We start from the raw sequence: 16,042 nt of genomic DNA on the forward strand, positions 1-16,042 counted from the left end.
TTCTTTAGCCTCTATGTCATTTATTTCTGCTCTGATCTTTATTATTTCCTTCCTTCTACTACATTTGGGCTTTACTTGCTGTTCTTTTTCTAGTTCTTTTAGATGCAGGGTTAAGTTGTTTATTTGAGCTTTTTCTAGCTTCTTAAAGTGTGCCTGTAGTGCTATGAACTTCCCTCTCACTACTGCTTTTGCTGTGTCCCATAAATTTTGAGTTGTTGTATGCTCATTGTCATTCATTTCTAGGAATTTTTTTATTTCTTCTTTGATCTCATTCTTAATCCATTTGTTATTTAACAACCTGGTATTTAGTTTCCATGTGTTTGAGAATTTTTCAGCTTTTCTGTTGTGGTTCATTTCTAGTTTCATGCCGTTGTGCTCGGAGAAAGTGCTTGATCTGATTTCAATCTTCTTAAATTTGTTGAGACCACTTTTTTGCCCTAACATGTGGTCTATCCTAGAGAATGTACCATGAGCACTTGAAAAGAATGTATATTCTGCTGCTTTAGGGTGAAAGGTTCTGAAGATATCTATTAAATTGAGTTGATCTAGTGTGTCCAATAAGTCTGCTGTTTCTTTGTTAATTTTCTTTCTTGAGGATCTATCTAGTGATGTTAGTGGGGTATTGAAATCCCCTACTATTGTAGTATTGCTGTTGATCTCGCCTTTTAAATCCATCAAAGTCTGCTTTATATATTTAGGTGCTCCTATATTAGGTGCATAGATATTTATAATAGTTATATGTTCCTCTTGGATTACTCCCTTTATCATATGTAGTGGCCTTCTTTATCTCTTACTATATCCTTTGTTTTAAAGTCCAATTTGTCTGATATAAGTATTGCTACCCCAGCTTTTTTTTCATTTCCATTTGCATGAAATGTTTTTGTCCATCCTTTTACCTTCAATCTATGTGTATCTTTTGTTCTAAGGTGTGTCTCTTGTAGACAGCATATGTACGGGTCCTGTTTTCTTATCCACGCAGCTACCCTATGTCTTTTGATTGGATCATTTAATTCATTTACATTTAAGGTTATTGTTGATATGTAGTTGTTTATTGCCATTTTATTCTTTAAAGCTGTATTCCTTTTTTGCTATATTCTTTTCCCACTTTGATCTGTTTACAACAGGCCCCTTAACATTTCCTGCACCATTGGTTTGGTTGTAATGAATTCCTTGAGTTGTTTTTTGTCTGGGAAGCTTTTTATTTCTCCTTCTATTTTAAACGATAGCCTTGCTGGATAAAGTAGTCTTGGTTGTAGGTTCTTGTTCTGCATTACTTTGAATATTTCTTGCCATTCCCTTCTGGCCTCAAGTGTTTCTGTTGAGAAGTCGGATGTCATCCTTATGGGGGCTCCTTTAGGTGATAGCTTTTTTTTCTCTTGCAGCTTTTAATATTTTCTCTTTATCGCTTAGCTTTGGTATTTTAATTATGATGTGTCTTGGTGTAGGTTTCTTTGGATTTCTCTTTAATGGAATCCTCTGTGCTTCTTGAACTTGTGAGAGTTTCTCCTGCATTATTTTAGGGAAGTTTTCAGCTATGATATGATTGAACAAAGTCTCTATCCCTTGTTCTTTTTCTTCTTCTTCAGGAACCCCTATGATGCGGATGTTATTTCTCTTCATGTTGTCACAGAGCTCTCTTAAGAGTTTCCTCAGACTTTTTGAATCTCTTTTCTTTTTTCTTCTCTACTTTCATGCCTTCATTCCAGTTGTCCTCCAACTCGCTGATTCGATCCTCAGCTTTATCTATCCTGTTTTTAATTCCTTCCATTGTGGTCTTTATTTCTGATATTGTATTTATCATCTCCGACTGATTCTTTTTTATACTTGCTCTTTCTTTATTTAGGTGTTCATAATGACCATCCATTGTTGTTCTAAGATCCCTAAGCATTCTTACAATCATTATTTTGAACTCCGCATCTGGAAGTTTGATTATTTCCATATCACGCAGTTCATCTCCTGTAGATTTCTCTTGTGGTTTCATTTGGATTGCATTTTTTTTGTCTTCTCATTATGTCTGTGTTTGGGTGTTTTGTTTGTAGAGTTGGTTGAGTCTAGGCTTGATGTTATCTGCCTCCAGTTTTCAGTTGTGTTATTTCTAGGTCTTCTTGGGTTGGTATCGGCTATTATTTGTAATCCACTTTTGGATTTGGGCAGCTTTGAAGTCTTGATTTGTTTGTTTTCTTAACAGGTGATAGTCTTGTTTACTGATCTCAGCTGGGGGCTTCCTTGAAACTGTATCCAGTTTCAAGGCCTCTGAAGGCCTCTTCCACCAACTAATCTCTTGGGGCAGGGTGTTTTCTCAGCTTCAGTAGGGGGAGGTGTATCTCAGATCTCCATGGAGACCTGAGTTACTGCCCCTCCTCCCCACTTCTTGTTTTCAGTTGTGTCTTGTGCTGATTGGAGCTGGAGAGATGTCTGGAGATCTCTGATCTGGAAGCAATTCAGTACTGTTTTGTGGGGAAGGATCAGTTCCTCCCCCAGCTATGGCTGCCTCCAGTATGAATGAGTCAGCTTTTTTTTTTTAGGCTGTCTCCTGCCCGGGCCAACTTTGCTCCAGTGGAGCCTTGGCTGCGGGAGTGGAAGAGAGAGACAAAGAGGAAGGAGAGGGGGAGGGGTGGAGAAGCAGATTGGCGCTTCTCCTGTGTGCCCTGGCCGGGAATCGAACCCAGGACTCCTGCACGCCAGTCCAATGCTCTACCACTGAGCCAACCGGCCAGGGCCTCTCTCTGTCACTGTAAAAAAAAAAAAAAAAAAAAAAAAAGATAAATCCTAGTTAAGGATCTACTTTAAGAATAAAGATTTTTTAAAAATTCCTTAGCCCCTCACAGTCTGTCCCTCTCTCTTTCCTTTCCACTTGGGAGATAAGCTGGTCTTTTCAACACACCTCGCTCCCTGGTCCCCAGGCAAGTGGCTGTGAGCAGTATTTTCTGCTCTTTTCCCTGGGGTGAGATCCCCTCTGTGCTCTCAGCCTTACCCCCCCTCCGTTCTTGTAAGCAGGGGAGATTCAGGCGCTCCCTACCAGGTTTGTTATGGCTTCTTCTTTGCTCCTTGGTTTTTGAGAGCTGTTCTTGTAGTCCAGAGTTGGTTTTTCATGCTGATTTTTCCTAAATTGATTTGTGTTCCAGTTTGGTGGTGAGAGCTGGGTATCTGTGCGTCCGCCTACTCCGCTGCCATCTTCAGGTCTCCAACCAGGATTTATCTTGATGTAGATTATTGTATATCAGTTTTTCTTGGTATTTACCATAAACTTTGCATCTGAAGATTTAGTTTTTATTACAATTCAGAGAAATTTTTCCATATGAACACTGGGTTGGTTGCTTCTCCTGCTTCATTGTTGAAGTCTTTCCATCAGAGCACCATTTGTTCTCACACTGGACTTTGTTTTCCATACTTGTCATCTCATCTTCTGTCCTATGTTCTTAGCTCTTCATCACATCCCCTCGTTTCAGTTTCAGCCATATTCATTCTGATCCTTGCTGTTTTGATTTATTAGTTTAGGAAAGGTATTATATTATGTGGGATAGTGCCCCAGGAAATTCATTCATGGTGTATCAGAACAGTTACACTACCTTAGCTAACTATATAAATGGGATGCAAAGTGTATGGTACATACCAAGGAAAATTGATATACAATAATCTACATCAGGATAAATCCTAGTTGCCTGACCAGGCGGTGGCACAGTGGATAGAGCATCAGACTGGGATGCGGAGGACCCAGGTTTGAAACCCTGAGGTCGTCAGCTTGAGCGCAGGCTCATCTGGTTTGAGCAAAAGCTTACCAGCTTGGACCCAAGGTCGCTGGCTCGAGCAAAGGGTTACTCAGTCTGCTGTGGCCCCACAGTCAAGGCACATATGAGAAAGCAATCAATGAACAACTAAGGTGCCACAACGAAAAACTAATGATTGACGCTTCTCATCTCTCTCCGTTCCTGTCTGTCTGTCCCTATTTATACTTCTCTTTCTAACTCTCTCTCTGTTTTGTTTTGTTTTTTTTGCATTTTTCTGAAGTTGTAAACGGGGAGGCAGTCAGACAGACTCCTGCATGCACCTGACCGGGATCCACCCGGCATGCCCACCAGGGAGTGATGCTCTGCCCATCTGGGGCGTCACTCTGTTACAACCAGAGTTATTCTAGCGCCTGAGGTAGAGGCCATAGAGCCATCCTTAGCGCCCGGGCCAACTTTGCTCCAGTGGAGCCTTGGCTGCGGGAGTGGAAGAGAGAGACAAAGAGGAAGGAGAGGGGGAGGGGTGGAGAAGCAGATGGGCGCTTCTCCTGTGTTCCCTGGCCGGGAATCGAACCCAGGACTCCTGCACGCCAGTCCAATGCTCTACCACTGAGCCAACCGGCCAGGGCCTCTCTCTGTCACTGTAAAAAAAAAAAAAAAAAAAAAAAAAAAAAAAAAAAAAAAGATAAATCCTAGTTAAGGATCTACTTTAAGAATAAAGATTTTTTAAAAAAGATATATTTTTTAGGTTTCTGAACTGAAAAAGCAGATTATGGGACAAAAAAATGAGGTTCATTTCATGTTTCTCCATAGCAGTGTTCAGGGCAGTTGGGATGTTATCTGTCTGTTTACATAGTTCTCAAGGAAAGAAAGTGTGACTTATAGTGAGTGGTAACACACATTTATAAATGGATTCCAACTCCTATGAGTGTCTCTTAACATTACTGGAGGATGAAGTCAGTAAACCAACACGAATCTGACTGAAAAGCTATGGGAAGGAGCTTGTGATGAGTACCAGAAAGCAATGGGGTAATTAAGGCTGCAGAACAGAATAAATGTTATAAACCTCGAAACACTGAGAATAATATGCACAACAAAATTGAGAGATGAGGGGGAAGAAGGAAGTGTTACAAAGCTATCACTCATCTTATGGGATAGTCATCTGATGCTGTTGAAATGGAAACTAAGACCCATAAATAACCTAAAGGCTTAAACTTAATGATTTTCTGACATTTAAAAAATTTTTTTATGTATTGATTTTAGTGAGGAAGGGAGAGAGAGAGAGAAATGGGAACATCGATACGTTCCTATATGCGCCCTGACCAGGATCGAACCAGCAACCTTTGCGCTTCAGGCCAATGCTCTAACCAACCATGCTATCTGGCCAAGGCCGATTTTCTGACTTTTTTATTTTTATTTTTATTTTTTTCAGAGACAGAGAGAGAGTCAGAGAGAGGGATAGACAGGGACGGAGAGATGAGAAGCATCAATCATTAGTTTTTCATTGCGCATTGTAACACCTTAGTTGTTCATTGCTTGCTTTCTCATATGTGCCTTGACTGCGGGCCTTCAGCAGACCAAGTAACCCCTTGCTGGAGCCAGCGACCTTGGGTCCAAGCTGGTGAGCTTTTTGCTCAAACCAGATGAGCCCGTGCTCAAGCTGGCAACCTTGAACCTAGGTCCTCGGCATCCCAGTCCAATGCTCTATCCACCGCACCACCGCCTGGTCAGGCTTCTGACTTTTTTAAGCCAGTGCTTTTCATATCTTTTTGACTTGACTAACAGTAAAAAGAACAAAACAAGTTTCATGAAAGAATCCTTATTTTACTGGGTGTGATTCCCTCTAGTATTTTCTATTCTAACATATTCTATTCTAATCCTCTTTAAAGATGCTGGTTACTAGCCCACTTGTAACTAACAACTCTGGGTTATGGCTGTGCATTTAAAAAATACTGAGGAATCTTTGAAGAAACTAGTAATAGTTCTAATGGTGAACAAACATTTAACTGAAATTTGATAGTTCTTTTTTTCTTCTGTAATATTCAAGAACACCTAAAGATAAGAATTTTTGATTTGGCTTTGGCTAGGTAACTCAGTTGGTTAGAGTGTTGTCCCAAAATATGTACCAAGGTTGCACATTTGACCCTGGTTAGGGCACATACAAGAAATAACCAATGAATGCATAAGTAAGTGGAACAACAAATCAATGCTTCTTTCTCCCTTCTTCTCTCTTTAAGATCAGTAAAAAAAAATTAATAAATATTTTTGATTTAAGAAATGGTGTATGTAGCATAGGTTTTATTGTTATAAATTATCTCTTTCAAAATGTCTCATATATGCACAGAAAGATGTTCGCCAAATGTCTGCTTAGTGGATGAAACATTTCTTTATACTTTCCTGTATGATTTGAATTGCTCAGTAAAGCCAGTCAAGTCATTACTTACTTTACTGGGTGTGATTCCTATTTTAAAATACAAAAAGATAAAAAAGGAAAGGAAGAAAAATTTGTAGCTACTTTGGTAACAAAAGCAAAGCCCACAAAGGAGAGACTTTGCCTGCAGCTCCCTCACAGGTCCCTGTGCTAACTCAATGTTGGTCGGGTCTTTCTCCAGTGATGGCTGAGACACCTATGCTTCCGTCTTCCCTCATGCTGCTCAACACAGCCCACGAGTATTTGGGGAGGAGGTCCTGGTGCTGCAATTCAGATGGGGCTCTGCTGCGATTCTACGTAAGTGCTGCTGGGGTTTGTTTGGCCTGTCCCTGCAGTGGGGCCTACTGTGCTGCTTTGACTTGTTGCGCAGATGTGACTACTCAAAGTTGCTAGAAAGTCTGAACTTGGTGTCCTGTGCCCCTGAGGCTCCAGGCGCTCTGGACCTGGCTTTGAACTGTAGGCAGACTTAGATCCACTAATCTCTACTGAGTCTATGTGTTAGGCACAGGGCCAGGCCTTTAATAGTAACTTTAGAAGCAAATACTGCTTTCACCACCTATTGAGTCCTGTTTGCCAAGTACCACTCATCATGCCAGGTAGTAGTTGCTCAATCAATAGCTATTGCATTCATTTAGTCAGTAACTACATGTTTAGTGAGTAAAAATTGACTTCCTCTCCCTTGCCAGATGTGATTGATAGCTTACTGGCAAAAGCAGCATGATCCTCATCCCCAAATCTTACTATTGAGTTTAAGGCCAAGCAGCACTCAGACAAATTACAGAGCACAGGAGGGGCTTCTAACCCAGCCTATAATGTCTGTTAATAAATGGTTTAGTGGAACATAGCCACACCCATGTTTATATATTAATATTAAGTAGGGCTATTTTTGCAATACAATAGCAGGTTGATTAGCTCTATATGGTCTATGTGGTCTGGGAAGCCTAAAATATTTACTGTGTGGCCCTTTAAGAAAAGGTTTGCCACCCTCTGCTTTCTACCCTTTCAGTGAGCATACCCACTGCCCAGCTGCCATCTCCCTTCCCAGTCCTCCAGATCCTCCTTCACTGCCCTCTGCTTTCCTCATGGCTCTCATCACCTTCTAGCATGCCATATAATTTATTATGTTTATTGTATGTTTTTTCTCCATTGAGATGTAACTGCCACAAAGGTAGGGATTTTTGTTAGATTTGTTCATTGTTGGATCCAAGTATCTAGCATAGCACATAGCCCATCATAGGTGCTTAGTAAGTATGGGTTGAATGAATAAGACTAAGAATATGTATAGAGCTCTTGTATGTGTAAAGCATTTGTAGAAGGACCTGGAGACTTGCGCAGGAGACCTGTCTGGCTGGCTCAGGGTCCTTGAGCTGGTTAGTGTTTGAGGCAGGTTCCAACCCCAGCTGCAGAAGCCTGAGTATCTTCCCTACCCTGTGAGCTTCAAGAGCCTCTGGGGTGCTCACTCTGGGTCAGCTCCATGCTCTAGGACCATTTTTGGAGAAATTGTGCTAGGCTGAGTCTCTAATGCTTCCCAGGACTCCCTTCTTCTGCCTTCCCTCTCCCAAACAGAGAGTGTAGAGGCACAGTTTACTTTCACAGGGTCGCCTCCACAAGGTCGCCTCCGCAAGGCAGTCACCCTTGTGCTGATTCAGGGGCACGTCAAGGATGAGCTAGCACCATTGCAAACTGGCATCCAGTGGAAGTGGCACTGAGAGGAAAGAGCAGACAGATAATGGGATGGTCCTACTGGTTTTTCTTAGTCTGTGTTTTTTTTGGGTGGAACATGAATTTTAGCTGCCAGGATCTGCCACTTGAATTTGGGGGAATAGAAGGGATATGAGCAATGCTGTATTTCATTTTATAGTTCCAAATTTTCCTGCCTAAGGTCCAGCCTTTAGATTCCTCTGGCTCTTGCAGCAACTTCACCTTTGTGGATACGGCCCCTGCTTGTTAACTGTACCCTCTCTGCTCAGGGCCTGACCATCCCAGTGCCATCTGTCTGCCCCATTCTTCCCCAGGACCTGCACACCTGGCTCATCCTTCCTGCCACGCAGGTCTCAGCTCAGAAGCCACCTTCTCAAAGAGGTCTTCCCTAGCCCCACCACTCTCTGTCCGCTAGACTGTTGGACAGTTTTGCTATTTGTTCCTATATCATCTGCCCCTCCCCCAGCAGATGGCATTCTGGAGATCAAGGACCTTTTCTGTTTTGCTGTCTCAAGTATCCCTATGCCAGTAGGGTTTCCCTATGCCCTGAGCAGTGCTTGGCATAGATTATTAGCCAGTTTATGTTTATTGAATGAATGAATGAATGAATGAACATAAAGACATTCATTCACTGACCCAGAAGCACTCATCATTCTGGCCACTGTAGAACTTAAAAAGGTGAATACTTTATCACTGCCTCCTTTTATGGCCACAGATTCCTGGTCTGCAGGGAAAGGACTGTGTCTTGAGAATGCTTTGTGGCCAACATAGAGAGACTTTTGTGTATATTGTTTTTCTGCATAGAGTGACAATCTTGAGGGGAAATCCTCTTGGATCTCATATTTTCTTGAGTTATATTTCTTTCCATATGTTGTGTTTGGATTGTTGAATGCTTATCCATTCATCCACATTCAACCCAAATGGCCCCTCTCCTGTGGAGCCTTTACTAACTTCTGGGCAGCCCCTCTTATGCTGTGTCCTGTGTATCCCTCCCCAGATTGTGCACGCATTAACCATCTGCAGTATGTACTGTCATTTTATCTTCTAATAGAAACAAAAACAAAGTTAATTAACATGCTCTTCATTACCCTCCTTTCCTCACTTTCTTGAAATTGGTATTTATCTTTTTGGTCATGTTTTTGTATCTAACTACTACATACTGTATATTAGGTAATAGTATATAATTGCATGGTTTAAATTTTACATACAAAACATCATATAGCATATAACCTCTTGCAGCTTTTTTTTTTTTTTTTTTTTACAGGGACAGAGAGTCAGAGAGTGGATAGATAGGGATAGACAGACAGGAACGGAGAGAGATGAGAAGCATCAATCATCAGTTTTTCGTTGCAACACCTTAGTTGTTCATTGATTGCTTTCTCATATGTGCCTTGACCATGGGCCTTCAGCAGACCGAGTAACCCCTTGCTCGAGCCAGTGACCTTGGGTCCAAGGTGGTGAGCTTTTTTTTTTTTTTTTTTTGCTCAAGCCAGATAAGCCTGCGCTTAAGCTGGGAACCTCGGGGTCTTGAACCTGGGTTGTCCGCATCCCAGTCCGATGCTATATCCACTGTGTCACCACCTGGTCATGCTTGCAGCTTATTTTTATTCATCAGTTTACTGAGATACTTTCACATTGATACGAGAAAGTCTGGCTCATTCATTTTTATTGTTTTATAGAATCCTATTGTGTGAGTATACCAAAATTTTAAACTTTTTATTATGGTAAATTCCAAACATATATAAATGTGTGTGTGTGTGTGTGTGTATTTTTTTCTTTTTCTTTACCAAATGAGAGGAGGGGAGATAGAGAGACAGATTCCTGCATGTACCCTGACCTGGATCCACCCAGCAATCCCCATCTGGGGCTGATGCTCTGCCCAGCTGGGGCCATGCTCACAACTGAGCTATTTTTAGCACCTGAGGTGGAGGCTCCAGGGAGCCATCCTCAGCGCCTAGGGCCAGTGTGCTTGAACCAATCAAGCCACAGCTACAGTAGGATAAGGGAGAGAGAGAGAGAGAAAAGGGAGGGGGAGGGGTGGATAAGCAGATGGTTGCATCTCCTGTGTGCCCTGACTGGAAATCAAACCCAGGACATCCACACGCTGTGCTGATACTCTACCACTGAGCCAACCAGCCAGGGTCAGTGTTTACTCTTCTAATATATGCATTAAATTTATAATTGTTCCCAAAGTACATTTTTAGCTATGCCATAATTTTGATATTTGGTATTTGCTATTTTTATGTAATTGATTTTTAATTTTATTGAATTATGTTCTGAGGATGGGGTCTGTATCATGTCTAATCTTTGGTATTTGTTGAGACTTACTTTTTATCTAGTTTTGGTCAAAACCTCATGGATGCTTGAAAAAAAAATGTGTATTTTCTAATAGTTGGGCATAACAATAGCTATTAGGCCCTGGCCTGTTAGCTCGGTTGGTTAGAGCATTGTCTTGAAGCACAGAGGTTGCCAGTTCAATCCCTGGTCAGGGCACATACAGGAACAGCTTGATGTCCCTGTCTCTATCCCTCCCTCCTTTCCTTTCTCGTTAAAAAGTCAATAAAAAAAAAGGGAAGAGCCTGACCAGGCAATGGCGCAGTGGATAGAGCATTGGATGGGATGTGGAGGACCCAGGTTCGAGACCTCAAGGTCACCAGCTTGAGCGTGGGCTCATCTGGTTTGAGCAAAGCTCACCAGCTTGGACCCAAGGTCACTGGCTTGAGCAAGGGGTTACTCAGTCTGCTGAAAGCCCATGGTCAAGGTACATATGAGAAAGCAATCAATGAACAACTAAGGTGTCGCAATGAAAAACTAATGATTGATGCTTCTCATCTCTCTCTGTTCCTGTCTGTCTATCCCTCTCTTTGACTCTCTCTCTGTCTCTGTAAAAAAAAAAAAAAAAAAAAGCAAAGAAAGAAACAATACCTATTAGATCTGCTATTCATAAATATCAATTTTTAACTGTGTTGTTCACATCCTTTGTAATCCTCACAAATGTTTTAAGAGAGATTCCCTCAGCCCTAATGGGATTTGTCATCTATATTATAACTGTTTAACTGCCCTCCATTGGAATCTGAGCAAGGACTATGTTACACTGTGCTTAGGAAGATGCTCAGTAAATATTTGGGGAGCAAATGAATGGCTAACTAAACAAGTAAGAAATTCTCAGAGGGCATTTAATATCTTCTAGCAGCTGGTAGAAGTTGACTGGGTGTGCTGAAAGGAAGGCCGCTTAGCAAGCTCCTTAATAGGGCACTGCTGGAGCGGGCCCAGAATGGCTCTTACAAGTGTGACAGCCTTTCCAGAAAATAGGCCTCAGACATGGCCTCCTCCGGTTAACAGTTGATAAGAGTAGCGGTCACCCTGGAGCCCTGCTGTGCCAGGGAGGCTTTGGGCTTTCTCCTCAAGCGTCTCTCCCCGCCCACCCACTGTAGGTACGAGTTCTCCAGAAGGAACTTGCTGTATCCACCTCCGAAGACACACACCCCTACAAGGAGGAGCTGGAGACAGCTTTAGAGCAGTGCTTCTACTGCCTATACAGCTTCCCCAGCAAAAAGAGCAAGGCTAGGTACCTAGAGGAGCACTCAGTCCAGCAGGTAAGGCCCCACACCAGCACACTGCCCCTAACCCTGCCAGGAAGAGTTGAACTCTGGGAAGCAAGTGCTGTGAGCACTCTTGGAGGATGTCATTTGCTAACATACAGCTCTGAAATTCCAGGTTGGAGTTGTATTAGGGGGACGAGAGGATAGCCTGACATCTGATCCTTGTAAAAAGTTGCTTTATAAGTGGTGACTCATCATTCAAGAATGCAGCATGGCAATTTCTAATAGATTTTCTTTTAACAATTTGGATAAAACAAATAATTCCTTAGAGGTTTTTCGTTTTTTGTTTTGGGTTTCAGAGCACTATTGAGATTGTTATGACTTAGCAATACTGTCAGTTATTTTCTGGTCTTATGAATTCCATACTCTGAATGTAAACTCCTTGGGCAGGGCCACTGCTGTGGCCTCTGCACAGAGTGTGGACCCACCCTATCCCAGAGGAAGTACTTGGTCAGTATTTGTAAACCAAATGACCAATGGGGTGACTAAGAGAGGGTCAGTGGCCCATGGTCCCCACCCTCTGGCTTGTCCACCTGGATTCACAAAGTTCAGTTTCCAGCTTTCTTAAAGACCAGGCTTATGCTGGTTCACTTTTCTGCTCTTCAGACCCTTGGGTTTAGGGATTTCAACAGTGGGCATGCAGATTTTTCAAAGTGTATTAGATTTGTTTTAGGCCCTTTAATACTGTATATTGCAACCTAATTTCAGCACTGCGTTTCCTTGGAAGAACTTTCCCTTTGTGCTTTACCCTGACTCCACTGTGATTGGCCTTCTGTCTTTTTCAAGGTTGACCTTATATGGGAAGATGCTCTGTTCATGTTTGAGTATTTTAAGCCCAAGACCCTTCCTGAATTTGATAGCTACAAGACCAGCACTGTTTCTGCTGACTTGGCTAACCTCCTTAAGAGAATTGCCACCATTGTGCCCCGCACAGAGAGGCCGGCGCTGAGCCTGGATAAAGTCTCCGCGTACATTGAGGGGACCTCAGCCGAGGTAGGGGCTGTCTTATCACCTTCTCCTCCAGCGCTTTGCTTATGTGCCTTGGCCCTGCTCCAGAAGTTAGGGCCATGAGAAACGAGGGTCTATCCTGTGCTGACGTGAATGGTCCTGGGTTCAAAGAATTACTGGTCACATCTGAGTTCTTGGTTCTACCTTCCCTTATCCTTGCCCTCTGACCTGCCAGGTACCCTGCCTCCCAGAAGGGGCTGACCCCTCTCCTCCAGTGGTGAATGAGCTTTACTACCTGCTGGCTGATTACCATTTTAAAAACAAGGAGCAGTCCAAGGCCATCAAGTTCTACATGCATGACATCTGCATCTGCCCTGACAGGTGAGTGGCTGGCCACTGAGGCTTGTGATCTTGGTGTGAGGCCAGACTGGTGGGGTGGCCACAGTGACTGCAGCTCAATAAGCTCTTACCTGCCTGAGGAGGAGGCCAGGGAATGAGGAATGATGAGGTGGCTTAGACTTTACAGTTATTAGGAAAGGCTCTCCATAAAAAGAAAAACAATGGGGAAAGCTTTTTTCTGGAAGATCCCTGGGATGGGCTTTGGGATCAGAGACGGTATGAGGTGTCCATCTGGGTCCTGACCTGCAGACAGGGATGTGCAGTCTGGCTTCATCCTGTGGGCTGTGTGCTGTCCACTTTCCTAGCTCCTGCACTGGGAAGTTGTCCAATGCGTACTCCTGCTTATTCTAGTGTAGTGTCTTTAATTATGGTTAGTTTCTCACATGTGGAGTGGGGGAGTAATAGAAACACTAAAGTAGTTTTCTTTTTTTGCTGTGGCACGGTGCATTGTTGGCAGTAGCGATGGCCGCAGTGGTAAATGTAGAAGAACCCACTGTGTGTCAGGCTCATGCTTTCTTCCCATTGTGCCCTAGTTGCTTTTTATCAAAATGTAGTGATTGGCCTGCTTGTCCTGAAGTCCCTGCTAAGCTCATAAAGTCTGATTTGCTTGATTGAGCTGGCGTATTTTATCATGGCTGTCACACCTAGGAGGTAAACCTTGGGTCAAGGTCAAAAGGAAGTCACTCTCTGTGTGACTTACATCTGAAGGATCCAGAGTAGCATCTGTAGACAGTCTTCTTGGAAGTAGCCAGGGTGCCAGCCCATGGTGGTTGTCCCCAAACCATGGGTAAACCACCTTTCTACCTGTCAGAATCCACCTGGCCATGGGGAAAAGGGACTAGGATCTGAGTGTAGAAGCCATTTTTCAGGACTTGTATAGCCTGTGGGAAAGATTGTGACTACATTTTGTTTGCTCAGCCTGTGGTTTCCTTCAGGTAGGGAGCCATGTGCTGGTGGCCTTCTCTGCTCCCAGGTTGCTCTGAATGGAGTTAGAATAGACCAACACTCAGGCTGGCTGAATGCTCACTGTGTGAAAGAGTGAGGGGTCTTCTCCTCTGCATTGCTGCCTCCGTGTCTGAAAAGTGTGGGTGATCACACCCATCTGTCTATGGGGAGATGAGAGACTGCTGTGGCACCTCTCATATGACAGTCCCTTTATCAGCAATGTGAGGGTAACAATGGCTCACAACTGGGCCTTCCTCCAGCCTGCACAGCTTCAGGGGATATGAACTCATCAGGCCCAGCCCACCAAGAGCCCTGCCAGAGAAGGCAGGGTGTCCTGTGAGCACCTGGTCCTGGGCTTTAGCCCTTACAGGTACACGCCAGGGGAGATGGGCTCGGTCTCATCTTCTGCACTAGCCAGAATAGAAGTTTGGCAATAGAATTTTGGCAATAGAAGTTTACTCACACTTCTCTAAATCTGCTGAAACTGCTGGGTATAGATGAAGCCCACAGCAGACATCTGAGTGGATAGTGGAATATTCTGGCTTCAGTGTTTCTTGGGTGGTTCCTGTGGGAACACAGTCTGAGAATGCTAGTGAGGTTTTTTTTTAAGATGTTATTTATTGATTTTTGAGAGAGGGGAGAGAGAGAGAAAGGGGGGGATGAGTGGTAAGCATAAACTGGTAGTTGCTTCTTGTATGTACCATGACTGGACAAGCCAGGGTTTCAGAACAGCAACAGGGACCCCAGCATTCCAGGTCCATGCTCTATCTACTGTGCCACCACAGGTCAGGCAACTCCACTGATTTTAGAACCCACCATTATTTTGTGCCACTAACTTTTTTAAATTGATAACTAAACTGATTTCAGAGCTACTGAGAGGTACTTCTTTTTTAAAAAGATTTTATTTATCCATTTTTATTTTTATTTTTTGTATTTTTCCAAAGTTAGAAGCAGGGAGACGGTCCTGCTGAAGCCATTCTAGCAGCTGAGGCAGAGACCACGGAGCTATCCTCAGCGCCTGGGCCAACTTTGCTTCAATGGAGCCTTGACTGCGGGAGGGGAAGAGAGAGATAGAGAGGAAGTAGAGGGGGAAGGGTAAAGAAGCAGATGGGCGCTTCTCCTGTGTGCCCTGGCCAGGAATCGAACCTGGGACTTCCACACACCAGGCTGACGCTCCACCACTGAGCCAACTGGCCAGGGCCTACTAGTGAGGTTTTTTGTTTGTTTGTTTGTTTTTCAACTCGTGTTCACCATTCCTTCTCTTGCTGAGCTATAAGTGGCCCAACTTGGCCAAGCATTTTGTTGAGTGGCATTTGGGAAGGGGAAGGCTGGGAATAGTCTCCAGTACAGTTCATCCTCACTACCAAATAAACAACTCTGAGCCCAGTGCCAGGACCACACCTGACCTGCATAAGAGCCCAGCACATGGGCTCTGGACACTTCCTCCTCAAACCTGTCACCACCCCTCAGTGTCCCAATGTCCCCTTAGGTCAGCACTCTCTGAGTGTTGGCTTTGCACTTCTGCTAGAATCAGAAGCCCACATCAGAACAAGGCTCTTGGTAGTACCCAGAGGAGCATTTTAAGTTTTTGTGGCAATGTGTCTGTGTTCTCGGTTACTTGTATTTGTTAAAGGAGATAGCATTTTTCACTTTGGTATTCTCGCAGCACAGGGGCGCATGCCCTGATGAGGGTAAAGGGAGTGGCTGAAAGAGTTCTGGAAATTGGGAAGAAACTCCCCAGTGTGACAGAAGCTGGCCTGGTAGACGGTTCCTAACTGAAAATTCCCAGCATCTGAAGGGGCAGTTGACATACCTACTCCTTTGCTCCCTTCCCCAGGGTGGGGGAAGGGAGAGCTGGGGAGACTTGGTAGCCTTGGATCCCCAAGCTTCTGAGGAGAAAGGGTACACTCAACACCACCCACATGAAGGAAGGGTAAGGCCTGCGTTTTTGCTGCCATTAGCCTTTAAGTCTCCTTTGCTCACACTTGCTCATCTTTGGCCGCCTGAAGCACAGCAAGAGTACATGTGAGCTTCACAAGTTTCTTCTGTCCTTACCACATCTTGGGGACTGTCAGTTCTGGAAGCCAGTTAGCCAGTTTTAAAATTAGTTTTGCAATGGGTTAAGAATTATTGACATGTGATTGCTACCTTTTTTGTTTTCTGTACTAGCTCTCAGAAAATTCCAAACTCTTTCAAGTGCCCAGAAATCATCTTGGTATTGGTGTCTCTGGCCATTCATCCTTTCAGAGAGGTTCTGCATTCTCAACATCAGTTTCTTTTATGTGATTTCT

General features: G+C 43.6%; 1 protein-coding gene across 2 annotated transcripts in view; it reads left to right on the forward strand.

Moving 5' to 3' along the window:
- The window catches only part of CABIN1 (calcineurin binding protein 1), a 155,902-nt gene that overhangs the window by 45,682 nt on the left and 94,178 nt on the right, over nt 1–16,042 (forward strand). For both annotated transcript variants that reach the window (XM_066365493.1, XM_066365494.1), the window contains exons 19-22: nt 6,338–6,453; nt 11,292–11,453; nt 12,246–12,452; nt 12,643–12,788. In XM_066365493.1, the coding sequence (XP_066221590.1) occupies nt 6,338–6,453; nt 11,292–11,453; nt 12,246–12,452; nt 12,643–12,788 (631 nt within the window). The remainder of the gene's footprint in view (nt 1–6,337; nt 6,454–11,291; nt 11,454–12,245; nt 12,453–12,642; nt 12,789–16,042) is intronic.

The sequence above is a fragment of the Saccopteryx leptura genome, chromosome 2 (assembly GCF_036850995.1).
Source record: "Saccopteryx leptura isolate mSacLep1 chromosome 2, mSacLep1_pri_phased_curated, whole genome shotgun sequence".
Taxonomy (NCBI): Eukaryota; Metazoa; Chordata; class Mammalia; order Chiroptera; family Emballonuridae; genus Saccopteryx; species Saccopteryx leptura.